Raw genomic sequence first — 13,426 nt, 5'->3', positions numbered from 1 at the left:
GGGCATAAAATCGATCATAATATCCAACATATCCGAATGAAAGTTTCTCATTCAACTTTGCAGACATCATATTTACCGCCGAGCTATATAAGTGTATAAAGCTATACCATATAAGTAAAATTATTTCAGATTTAGATATATGTTTTCATTCATACTTTTTTCATTCATTTTATCCAATTTATCATGTGAACACATCAGATTGTAATCAACAGCATATGATTGAAAATCAGCAAATCAAAAGAGTTGTAAACAAATATGTTCTAGCGTATTTTTAGATTACTTTTCAGATACAATTTATTTTTTTATTCTAAATAAACTTTTTTATAAATATATTTTTTTAATAATTTTATTGTCACGTGCATCACTACTCGAAGTACTGTTTTGTATGATGAAAATAATTTATGTTTTATTTTGTATGTTTACCAAATAGAATAGATTTTTAAATGAATTTTATTGATACACTAGAATAACTTACTGTATTTGAGATTCTTTGTAAATAAAGTACGAAGTATCAGCAAAATCAATTTTTAGTTTAAGCGCGTTTTTATTACTGAAAGACGCAAAGTTCTTATATCACTTCAGTTTTCTAAATATAAAGGGGAAGTACTCTCCGTTCGAACGTTCATGCCTTCGACTAATGTGAATTTTGTTTTAGTTTTCCGAGACTTACGGCGTTATCTTGCACATTAAAATTTTAATGTGATTCACATTAATTGTCGCTTGTGAGCGTCCAAATATGTTATTTCTGTCTTTGAGTCACTTAATATTTGGGATTTTTCTATTTATTGATAAAGAAGTGGACTTGGCCTGCAAAAATAAGTTTAAATTTACCTAAAGCATAAATATTTTTCACATTAAAAAATTAAAGAGAAAATCGCATTAATTTTTCGCGTTAATGCTATAAATCAATTTATATCAAATTTTGCGGGACAAGCCTACCTTTTCATCAACAAATAGATCAAATTTCGAATATAAAATGATTCAAACATACAAATTACACATTTTGACTCTCACCAGCGACAATTAATGTGAATCATATTAAAATTTTAATGTGCAAGTGTGATAACACAGTTACACAATTCTATTAATTTATTAATTAGCTTATTATCAATTATTGATAATTACAAATGTGATAATCATGAGTCAATCATTTAGAAAAAGTAAAAGAAATTAACAATAGTCTAAGGGAGAGTACTTTCCCCTTTTTGTTATTAATTTCATCCTTAAAAATTTTTATCTGAATGTTTCTAATAATCGAGAAGCTGAGAGCAAAAGTGTGTTTCCCTACAAAAAAGCTTAAGGAGAATTCGGGCATCTTTTAATTAGGACAGCTTAAAACACTTTGGCGGAGTTTAAGCCTAGTCTAAGAACATAGATTCGTAGGATTTATAGTGTCAAAATAAACGGTCATGATTTATTACGATTTGTATCCTAAAGTAGATTCAAAATTGATCCCTACTCCTCAATAATTTGGATAATTTATAAGATACCAAATGATTAATTTTAGGCCTAACCCTCTGATAAATACCCAATTAACGTCAATTAAACCTTTTCAATCACTTAGAACATCTGGAAAATTTGCAAAATTATGCATAAGCCAATATAGCTGAACAATCTGAATTAAGTATCGCATAATAAAGATATTTACATGTCCCAATTTACATGTAGAAGTCAACAATTACATTAAATTCATTTTAGAACGGATAATTCTGTTGATAATGCTCCTTATATAATACACAAAATTATTTTTTCTTATGTTTTTCATTTTCATACGTCGCGTCGTTTAATTCAGGAAAAACAAATGAGCAGTAAAATAATTAAATTTTGGTATAACAAAAGTATATTAAAATTGGCCTAATTTATAAATTAATCTGAGGTCGTTAATAAGTAAAATGAAAACTTTTTATTTTCTTTTTGCCAAATTCGAAACTTCCACTGCTTTTAGAGTTCTAACTTGAATTTGTGCTAAGCAAATTTAATTATATGGGGGAGACTGGGGCAAAAAGTCACAAACCGAATTTTTTTTTTTAATTTCTAATTAGCCTAGTTTTGTAGTAAATTTATCGCTCTTGAACTCTGTGAAAGTCATTTTCCTCTATTTTAGTAGTTTTATAAAAGCTTTTACTTTACACAGCGTTTTACTCCGGAGTAGGTTTGTTATCAACGCTAAGACGGTGGTGACCGCAGAATTAGAAATCTAACACAAAAGTTATATATATTGCGTTTTTATGTCATTGATGATGAAATATCTATCTATATATCTATCTAGGTAATTTTGTGACCATTCTCAAAAATGCTGTAGCTGTTCTCAAAATAGTATCAATCATGGAGCAAAATTATCACATTTTGATTTACTCTAGTACGGGCTCTCGTATATACAAAAAACTACCTAGATGACATATTTTGATAAGAAATTCATTCCTCTACACCTTTATAGAACAGCTTTTCTATATCTGAACGAGAAAAGCGCTTTTCAAGTTATTTTCCAAAGGCTATTTTGGCAAGCTAGTTCTATTCAACCATTCTACAAAGGCAAAAATAACGAATTGGGCGAGATGAATTTGACTAAATCTGCCAATCTAAAGTGTAGGGTGGATACCCCGAATGATGCCACTACCCCATTTGATGCCACCTTGAATAAAATGTTATTTTTCAATATTACGATATTAAGAAATAAATAAAATTAATTAAATAAAAAAAAACTATTTTATAATAATCTCATTCGAAGTATCCACCCTATATATTGGGCTATGCATATTATTTAATTTTTTCTGATCTTTATCACCATCACTATCTAAAGCAACAAGCGGCGACACATTGTCATTACATTTCTTTTCGCCGTGAGACATCAGAAATTGCTTCGATTTTTGTTACTTTTTACCCCACATCTTTCATTACTTTTTACCCCAAGTGGTAATTTTTGATAAAAGGAATTTATGGAGAAAAGAATATTTAGAAAATTCTGAAACAAGCAGCTTCGTATTCAAAAAATCCAAAATCAATTAGGAAATATTTAGCAGTGCATCAATTTTGGAAAATAGGTAATTGAAAATTTATATCAGCTCTAAGGAAAGTATTTCAAAAACAGGGCTAAAAAAGGTCTATAGAGGCTATTATATGGATAAGAATTTAAGCTGCTATCTTTTATATCTTGGAACACACACAAAAATTTTGACTCTAAATTTAAGAATATATAAGATCCTGGGAACTTAAATTGGACGTGAATCCCCGAGGCGTTTAAGTTTAGAAGCTCTGAGCAAAAAAATGGGCTAGAATCCCTAGCTCTTTCAAGTTAAGAGATAGGGAACTTAAGTTCAGCATTAGCTGGAAAATGAAAAATGTCTACTGATTTGCAAATTGCAATTAAAACTAAATGATTAAGGATTTAGAATTAGGGCATTGGCATTCATTGGATGGGATTTGAAATTAAATTCTTGGGTGTTTCTGTTTAAGAATTTTCCATTTTTCTGTGTGAAGACACTGAATTTTAAAATTTTCGATTTGTGACTTTTTACCCCAGTCTCGCCAGTCTCTCCAACATATCTGGTGTTTAATGCCTTTAATACATACATAGCTGTTAATATAATATGAGTACGTGTACGTTTTGTAGTAATTTTTTCATTTTCACTTGAATATTATAATATTTCATATAAGGAGGAATCATACTATTCCATTTGCTGGATTTCTAAACATGCATTATTAGTTTTCTTATAATATAAATTTTGTCTAAGTTTGACGAATTTATAAATTTTAAACATAAGAATTTTTCAGTATCTTATAAGAGTAATATCTAGGAGAGACTGGGGCACATGTAACCATTTTCGATAGATGCGAATTTGAGGTGATTTTCCAAGGACACCGTAATTTTTTGGAAAGTCTTTCTTAGCTAATGTTTTACCCTTGGGTATAGGCAATACATCGAGGGTAATGCGGATGCTGGAAAACTTTTGAGTTTTCCATAAAAATAAAATTTGTGTCACCATGCATTTTTCTCTTTTCACAAAATACCTGGGGTAGAAGTAACCACTTTCTGGGGAGGAAGTAAACACCTTTTTTCCCACCCTTGAAATTAACTTTGCACCACTCTCGATTATTTTAATTACTTAAGAGATATATAAAGACTGTATATTTTTCAAAAAATCACTACACTTTTTACAAAGAATAATTAAAATAGCAAAAAAAGTAAAAGCATGCATAACAAAAACATTTTTCAATGGAGTTTCCCCATATTTTGACATCATGTGACTTTTTATTGAACACAGCACCACCAATTTTTTTCGTAATCTATGAATTATAGATATTTCGCATGAAGGTCAATATCCCGCTCTTTTACCTACTCATTTTGTGAAATTGAAATTGCCTGTTTACATCTACCCCAAATGCTGTTTTCTGACCAATTATTAATTCTTTTGAAATAATGTGAATCTCAATTTTTCTAGTAAATGCATAAATATAATCCTAAAAGATGTAGGAAAGAACTGGTATTGCTACATTTCGATTATTTTACACAGTTTTTAATTTCCAAGTGGAAATCCAAATGACCAAAATAATCGAAATATCAACATTTTCGGGAAAAATGATTTTTATTTTTAAAGTATTAGGATTTTTTTGACCAATTCATCTGTGGACATACATCCCCATGGTATCTATGAATGCTTATGGGTTTTATCCTCTGGAGTCTTAAAATTAATGAAAAAAATCACAGTGTTTACAACTACCCCAGTTTACTACTGCCCCAGTTCCCCCTAAATCAACTTTCTCCTTAGAGTAAGTGTGACTTCTATCACAAAGGAAATTTATACATTTTCTCTGATTAATTTGAGGATATATTGTTTAATTCAGAAGACTTGCTATTTAATGCTATTACCGTGTTTGACACGCTTTAGAACAAAGCACATTGAATACAATAGTCCTTGTTGAACCTTTTACCATGAAATCAACAAGGAAATGGCATTTAATTTCTCACATAAATTTACCGGCCTATAATCTCAGATCAAATTACCTATATGTCTCGTAAGATTCATTAATATGCAAAGGGAATATAATGTACCCTATCAGTATCAGCTATAAGAAACTTTGATGCTGCAACAAAGGCTTTTGCAATATTGAAGCCCTAGCAGAAGATATTAAATTTTGCAAGAAGTATCGTAAATGGAATTATTCTATTATATAATATGTCATAGAGAACCATATTTAATTACAAGGGCTTGCACTTCAAATTTCAGATCTTTTCAATAAACATTAGTGATTTAAAATTACTTTTATACTTATTTATTTTGGTTTCCTTGTGGGAACTCAATTAAATAAATATTTTACTTAACTAGTTGTTGGCGAATAAGACATATAGAGCTGGAAATAAGATCCTTCTGGACCCTACATTTAATTTGTTGGTTATTCTCCTTACCAAGTTTAATTGTGTGATGCAAACTTGAAGATGAAATAATCTCTTAAGTGGAATGTGGATTATAATATGTACAATGGTATATAGATATGTAAAGTGCACTGTATCGTACTTAAACGTATCCTGGATATTACTACACGAATGATATTACTCTCCATATAACTGTGAAGTTTCTTAGGTGGTATAGCCATAATTAATATTTGCACATGAATTGCATGACTTTACAGGTATTCTGCATAGCTATAAAGCCAAGCACTTCAGTCAGGTGCGAGAAGTTTTATATATAAAATTTTGCTAGTGAAAGTTTATCTCTATCGTGTAACACCCAACCTATTTATCGCATATAATACCACTTCATATAAGGATATTCAATTTGGAAACTTTTGCTGCATGTCAGCAAATAAATAGTGAGAATATAGCGGTTAAAAGTTTTCTAGCACATTCATGGGTCATTTCGCAAAACGATGCCTTTTTGTTTCTCAATAATTAATTTTAATTGATATCAAATGCCCATACTAAGTGCGAGCTTGCATGTTGGATAAATTGCATTTTCTATATTGACACTGTTGGCCCGACATTGGTCTCCTTGACCACGAGCTTGTCCAGCAAGAAGGACATTCAGTAAATTATCGCATGACACCTCACTTTTTACCTCCATTTTCCTCAACCTCCCAAAAAAAAATTATTCACCTCAAAGCTATTCGATACGAACTCTCATGTAGTCCTCTACATCGAAATAATATAGCAACGATAGGGCTTATTTGCGTAGTTGAGCAATAAATAAAGCCAAAGAGATGTGTCTCCACAGGGAAATTTCTAATTTCCGACTTATTTTGCTTTGTACGAGTTGCAGGATGTAAACGTTGTATTACAATGCAAAATGTAATTCTAAGAAAATGGCAAGGATGAAATATGCTGAAACACCGGGAGTTGCACGTGAATGAAAATACATAATAGCAAAAGGAAAATATATGAATAATCTTAACCCTCTATCAGGTAAGACCGTCTCAAGAGGGTTTAAAAAAATTACATTTACTGCTATTATAAAATCTTTATTTATTTAAAAGTGCTATAGAGTCTTCGGTAATAGTCTTATTAACATCTCTTGAAAGTTTGAACTCATTTTGACTCTTCGTTTTGTTGCTATCCTCAATTTTGTGTGACAGGTCAGAGAAAAAGCAACAAAAAATATTTGTGCAAAAAAACTCATTTCCAATTTCCAGAAAAATACCGATTTAAAGTTATCAGACTAAAATAATTTTTTTTTTGAAATATCTGTCATTCTATTTTGTATATTTTATTTTAAAAATTTGAAAAAAGTAAAAATGTGAATTTAAGAAGCAAAAAGAGTTTCAAAAAAATTTTGTATTTTCTCACCTAGTGCCTAATCTAAAAGAGATAAATGAAGAATGGATGATTTTTTCGACTTTATTGGATAATTATCCTAGAAAACATTGTTTTAGAACTTTTTTCGCATATGAAAGAAAACACTGTTAGAGGGTTAACAGTGTAGTTACACAACTAATTTATTTTTCATAAATTAATGAAAAAATATTTCCAGCGTTTTATAAAATAACACAGAGTGATAAAATAAGCTGAATTTGAAAATTTGTACAATTAATTAAAAGTACAGATGATAATTTTAGGGCAATTTTGTGCAAAACTTTTTATAACAACATTCAACGAATGAAGTACGTTGTGTTTTTTAGCTCATTTATATGCAGCGCATTTCATGAATAACTAATTGATATTTAATTGAAAAAATACGTACTAAAAATTTTCTAAAGTCATACAAAACGGACGAATAGTAGGTGTACAACATTAGTCCCATACACTAAGAAAAAACCTAAAGAGTTAAAACAACTCTATGGCAGAGTTGAATTAACTCTACGAATATCGATGTATGTAATTGTTACTCTTTTTTGTCGTAAATTTTAGTAAATAGAGTTGAAACACCTCTTCGTGCGAGTTGAATGATCGGTAAACGGTGAATGGTGCGACAGTACTTTTGAAGTATAACATCTAAGTCAGGAGTTCGAGCATTTCGCAATGTCTCACACGCTTTGCCACCTTTTTTCATTACTTAGAACCGATAAAAATCCAATTGTTGAGACAAATATTTACTTAGTCGTTCTTCCTTCTCTTCTTCAATTCTCCGGAATTATTTTTGCATCTTCTGTAAATTCCTTTCCAGTGCGCATGCAACACAATTCTCGTGGATTATTACAAACCATAACGACATCCAAAGGACAGTTTTGTTTGTAGTAGCTTTAAGAGAACCAAGCTAGACATTTTTAGTTTAAACAGAATTGATACACGTTTGGCACATGTGTTTAAAAATTCTGCAGTAGATTGGGCAGTATCAGTATTTTGGTAATATTGGCCTATTTTATTAAAATATTATTGACAAATGGAAAATTAAAAAAAAATCTACATGAACCATTTTGCTTTTTTACTGACCAAAAGTTATTTTCACTTTCTGTACAAGATTGATTTTTTTTTGACTTCTACATAAATGTTTCTACAAATAGGGGGTCCTGTTCCGGGATTATGCATATTTTCCGAACCGAGAAAAACCACGCGAAATGGCTTTATACATATAGAAATTTTGCATACCCTCAGGATGTTTCTTTTGAATAAGTTATAGTCAAGTGTGCTAATCCGGGCGCTTCGCTATCTGGATCGTTTATGACTAATCCACTTAATATTTTTTATTTTTATTTCCGTAATATAGTCATTACAGTAATGCTCAGCGCACAATAACTTTTGTTTGTAAATATATTTTCAAAATTTCCTATGAGAGTGAGCGAGATGACTAGATCTAGATCTCACTCACTCTCACTGAAATGTCAAAAACATGTTTACAAAACAAAAGTTATTGTGCGTTGGGCATAACACAATATAACTATTCAAGTTTGAGAAAAAGCAAAAATAATATTTTTATCCATTAAATAAGTGAATGTAATCGACTCATTAAATTTAAAAAAAATTTAAAATTAAAAAAAGTAAAATTTTTCTAGCAGTGATATTTTCACTAATGACAGCTGGGTTGATTGAAAACATTTATTGTTTTTTTTTTCCTTCTGAAAGAAGTATTTTAAATCCAAAGGTTTAATTAAAAGTGAATTAGCGAAAAGGTGATCCATTTAGTGCATGCTGACTTATTTCAGTATTATCATTATTTTATAAATTTTCTTTAATATTTTTGATATTTTTTTTAATATTATGTTTCTGAATGAAACATTGAATAATTCTATGGATTTAGAAGAAGTAAAAAAGAATTTCATCAGTCCAAAAACAAGCGTTTAAGTATCACTCTATGGAAAACGATCCAGTTACTCCAACCTTACTATACAGAAACGCCGTGAAATATGCAAAATATTGTTGGCCTTAATTTCTTGGGTTATTTTGAGCACCAACGGTTCATAATAAACGCATTTCATTCATATTTACCGTCTCAAAACTTTAGCACGCATTCAAGCGTATTTCAAAAATTATTTCACAAATTAGCTTCTAAAGGTAGGCCAAAATGCATAAATGTATTTGTATAATCCCATTATATGCATAATTCCGATATGCATAATCCCGGGACCCCCTGTATAATATGGAATTTTACCAATAAAAAAACAATGTAAGACAGTAAAATTACATTGATTTTACAATATTACAAAGCTCTAAATAATTGATTGGTAGAAGTGACTACATGTACAGTAGACTCTCACTCAATCGGCTCTTTTTCAATCGGGCGGAAAATTTTGTTGACAATTTTCACGTTTAATTATGAAGCTAATTTGCTCAAATTCACTGTAGTTCTTCCTATTTTATCGTGATCCTTTATAATTGAGCGCTTTTTGTGGAATTTACAAAGGCTTTGACGCTCAAATCTATCGATAAACCGGATGACATTTCGCCCAAATGCCCAATTGAGAGAGAGTCTACTGTACATCAACATTATTGCGAGATTCAAAGGATAATTGGTTCATTGAATTTACCAAATATAAAGAAATTTTGATAACAATTCAAACCAAACGACGCGACGCAGATAGGACTTTGTAAAGCTCAATTCTTTCCCGTTGACTTTAAAGAAAGTCAATGAGAAAAATTCTTTCATTGTGTCCCTAGGATAAAAGATCGAGAAACAAAATGTATTGACTATAGATGGTTTTTTTCTATCACAGACAAAATGGGGATAAAAGAGTGTATCTGTGAAAGTGAGTGAAACGGAATAATGCGAGACATTCAAGACAATTCGTTAAGGCATTCTCTACGCACCTTGAATTTCCCATTGAGGGATGAGGACCGAAAGAGGATATTTGCCGCCCTTGAACGGCCGATAATTCCGGAAATGTGTTTTCTTGAGAAATGTGGGCGAAAGTAAATCGTAGGTGGATGGGAGTGTCATAGCTTGAGCGATGGATGAAGGCATTTCACACCAATTGATTCTCCCTTTTTTGCTTCATAACACTCACTGCCCAAATGAAGTCAATTTTGTCTTCATCAATTGGACACCCCACAAAGAATTATAAGACTTCAACACCTAAATTTATCCATGGCTTGTTTATTGCTGGGAAATTGACTTTTACGTTTCTTTTATAGGTGTCTATCTCATACCTAGAAATCTACAATGAACTCATTAGGGATTTACTTCAGCCTGGTGGGCCACTTGAGCTGAGGGAAGATAATCGAGGAGCCCGAATCACCGTGGCAGGATTATCTGAGGTGACAACGACTCATCGGCATGAGGTGATATCCTTGCTGCTAAAAGGAAATAAAGCCAGGACAATGGAACCTACGGGATCCAATCAAACTTCCTCAAGAAGTCATGCTCTTTTGAGTGTTACTGTTACGCAATCTTCGGGACTAGGTACCAAGCAGGGCAGGCTCTTCCTAACAGATTTGGCGGGCTCAGAGAGAGCCAAGAAAACCAAGAACCGAGGAAAGCGCCTTCAGGAAGGTGCACATATCAACCGAAGCCTCTTAGCTTTGGGGAATTGTATCAATGCACTATCTGGTGGGGCTCGCTATGTAAACTACAGAGACTCCAAACTAACTAGGCTCCTGAAAGAAGCCCTCAGTGGTCATTGTCGAACAGTCATGATCGCACATGTTGCCCCAGAGAATCGTCATCGAGATGAAACCAAGAATACCCTGGTTTATGCCAATCGAGCCAATAACATAACGACTCGAATGCAGAATCCAGAATTACTGATGGAAGAAACCCGCGAATTCCCAACGACTCACTATCAGAATTTGGTGACAGAATTGAGAGAGGAGGTCAATCGCCTCAAAGCCAAGATGCTAACAGAAAGACCCCGCAGCGGGGCTGCTTTGAAAATTGATCCCAATGACGAGAAAAGAAGGGCGGAATTGCGCTTCCTGAGAGAACAAATTGTTCTCACATTCAAGCAACAGATGAAACTCCGAAGGCGCCTCTTGGAAGCAGAGAGTCATGTGATGGGCTTGGAATTGGACGCTGAGCGACAGCACATGATAATATCTCACTGGCAAGGACGGTTGGGGAAATTGTATGATGCCCAGAATGATAATGGTATGTATCTGGAATTTTGCTTTACAGAAACTTTCTTAAGAGTTCCAAGTTCCAACGCTCAAGAATGCAATGGGAAATGAGAGAAGTTTTCCCGGAAGACATTCAGTAATAAACAGTATTGTGATATTTCTTAGTAATTTTCTCACAAATATTTTTCAATTTGTCTGTCAAGATATGTATATATTTTATGAGAAACTTTATTAATTATCACTTTTAGTGGGTTACATTTACATCTCAAATTTGTAAAGTGATAACGTTAATTAATAATCTATTTCATTGTATCGTACTTCTCTATACCGCATTCCTTGAAATAATTTTGCATACTTTGAGTTACAAAAGCATATTCGTTAGGGAACTTCAAGAACAAATTGACGCCTTACAGAATAGGGATAAAATATGCTACAAGAAATTCAACAGTTGTGCGCATAACATAATAAATACATTGCCTCAAGGTCTGGGATGTGCTAGTCTAAAGTCTGGACTTATGTTCAACCAGCAATAATTAATAATAAATTCTGTAGCCCGCAGATCTAAACCCTTTTTAGTAATTCCTAGAAGCCTTTGTTATATATTATCACATATATTCATGTAGGTATTATCACATATAGTATAGGATTTATTCCTGTTTTAGAAATTTCGCTGGAAAATTTGAAAAAATACAATATATTTCTATATTCTGGTGGAATTTGAAATTAAAAAAAATATTGACGAACCAACGAGACCTTTGCAACGGTAAGTCGTACTCCTTCCTCGATGCTCCCTGACCTGAGCTATAAATCAAAAATGTCTTGCCCGGACTGCATTTTCGGTGTTTATGAAGGGATTTCGATGAAATTTTAGTATATATTGTATTTGAGATCAAAACCTTTCTAAAGCGATCTTCAGACTAGAGGTTTAGCCCAGTTCCCGAAGGTCTGAATCCTGAATTCTTTTTCCCAAAAAATCGTAATTGATAAAAAATAAGAGCAGTTAAGCCATATGGCTATGTCTTAGGTCTGAATCCCGTATGACCCTTACCATAGGGGAGACTGGGGCAAAAAGTCACAAATCGAAAAATTCAAAATTCAATATCTTCTAAGGTAAAAAAGATAGCGGCTCAAATTTTTTTCTATAGATAGCCTCCATAGACCTTCTTCAATGTCGTAAGTTTTTAGAATTCGAACAAGGAATTTAGAAAATAAAAAATATCGAAATTATTAGCCCTATTTTTGAAATATTTTCCTTGCAGAAGATAACAATTATTACCTAATTATTTTCCAAAATTGATGCACTTGTGAATATTTTCTAAATAATTTGGATTTTTTGAATACGAATCCGCTATCTATTTTAGAATTTCACAAAAGTTCTTTTCTCCAGAAATACTTTTATTAAAAATGGCCAGGTGGGGTAAAAAGTAACAAAAGCTATAGAGCAAAAAGTAACAAAAAAGCAAAGCAATTTGTGATATCTAACGCCGAAAAGAAACGTCATTATCATGTCTCGCCGCTTGTTGTTTGCATTGGTCAAACGATTTGCAGTCTTTTGTTTTTTTCTTTTCTAAAATAGCTTGAAAAGCGCTTTTCTCGTTTTCTCAATTTTCTCGCAGAGAAAATGCTGTTTTAAAAATCTGTAGATGAATAAATTTTCTGTGGAAATGTCCTCTAGGTATTTTTTTCAAATTTACGGAAGCCTGTAATGAAGCGAATCAAAATATGATAATACCCAATGTCTGGTACTATTTGCCCCAACATTTTTGAGAATAGTCACAAAATTACCTTTTAGAAATTGGCTCGATAAATGTATTTCCTTACAAAATAGAGGAAAATTACTTTCACAAAGTTGTAGAGCGGTAAATTTCCTATAAAACTGCGCTAATTAGAAATTTTTGAAGCGCTCGAGTAGCTTGTAAAAAAATAAAATATCCGTTTTGTGACTTTTTGCCCCAGTCTCCCCTACCGAAATTGACCAGATTCTATCTATAAAGCTTATTAACCGATTTCAGTCAACTTTTTTTTCTTTTGTTGGCCTTCCGCACTCAGACTATTTAAAATAGAAAATGACCAGTGAGAAGCCCAGATAAGTTTACGATAGCTGAGATTCTTTACAGGCGTCCTCGAAATACATGCAACTCTAGGTCCTTGCATCTCGAAATACTTAAAAAATTCGATTGTGAATTGAATTTTGAGGGTAAAAAATCTCGTCGAGTCAATGTTATCTGTTTCTGTCACCGAGAATAGTTTGCTCGACGCAATTGTTTTCCTCCTAAAATTCAATTCACAATCAAATTTTCAAGTATTTCGAAATGCAAGGACCCTGAATTGCACGCATTTCGAGGTTACCTGTGAATAAATTTACCTGGGTTTTTTTTCTTTCTACATTCCGAAAACGGACCCTACTTTTTGTCAATTTTCAGTCACATTTTGGAGGTAGTCAAGGTGGATATTTTGTCCGTAGACACCTATGACCGAAAAACGTTTTTATATCGAATTTTCGAAGGT

At 32.3% G+C, this 13,426-nt stretch overlaps 1 protein-coding gene across 1 annotated transcript in view; it reads left to right on the top strand.

Annotated features, from left to right (window-relative positions):
- LOC129809893 (kinesin-like protein KIF19) overlaps positions 1 to 13,426 on the top strand; it is a 47,600-nt gene that overhangs the window by 23,749 nt on the left and 10,425 nt on the right. Inside the window, exon 5 of the mRNA XM_055860039.1 lies at positions 9,998 to 10,949. Within this exon, the coding sequence (XP_055716014.1) occupies positions 9,998 to 10,949 (952 nt within the window). The remainder of the gene's footprint in view (positions 1 to 9,997; positions 10,950 to 13,426) is intronic.

This window comes from Phlebotomus papatasi, chromosome 1 (assembly GCF_024763615.1).
Source record: "Phlebotomus papatasi isolate M1 chromosome 1, Ppap_2.1, whole genome shotgun sequence".
Lineage (NCBI taxonomy): Eukaryota > Metazoa > Arthropoda > Insecta > Diptera > Psychodidae > Phlebotomus > Phlebotomus papatasi.
This window is presented reverse-complemented; position numbering and strand designations above follow the sequence as displayed.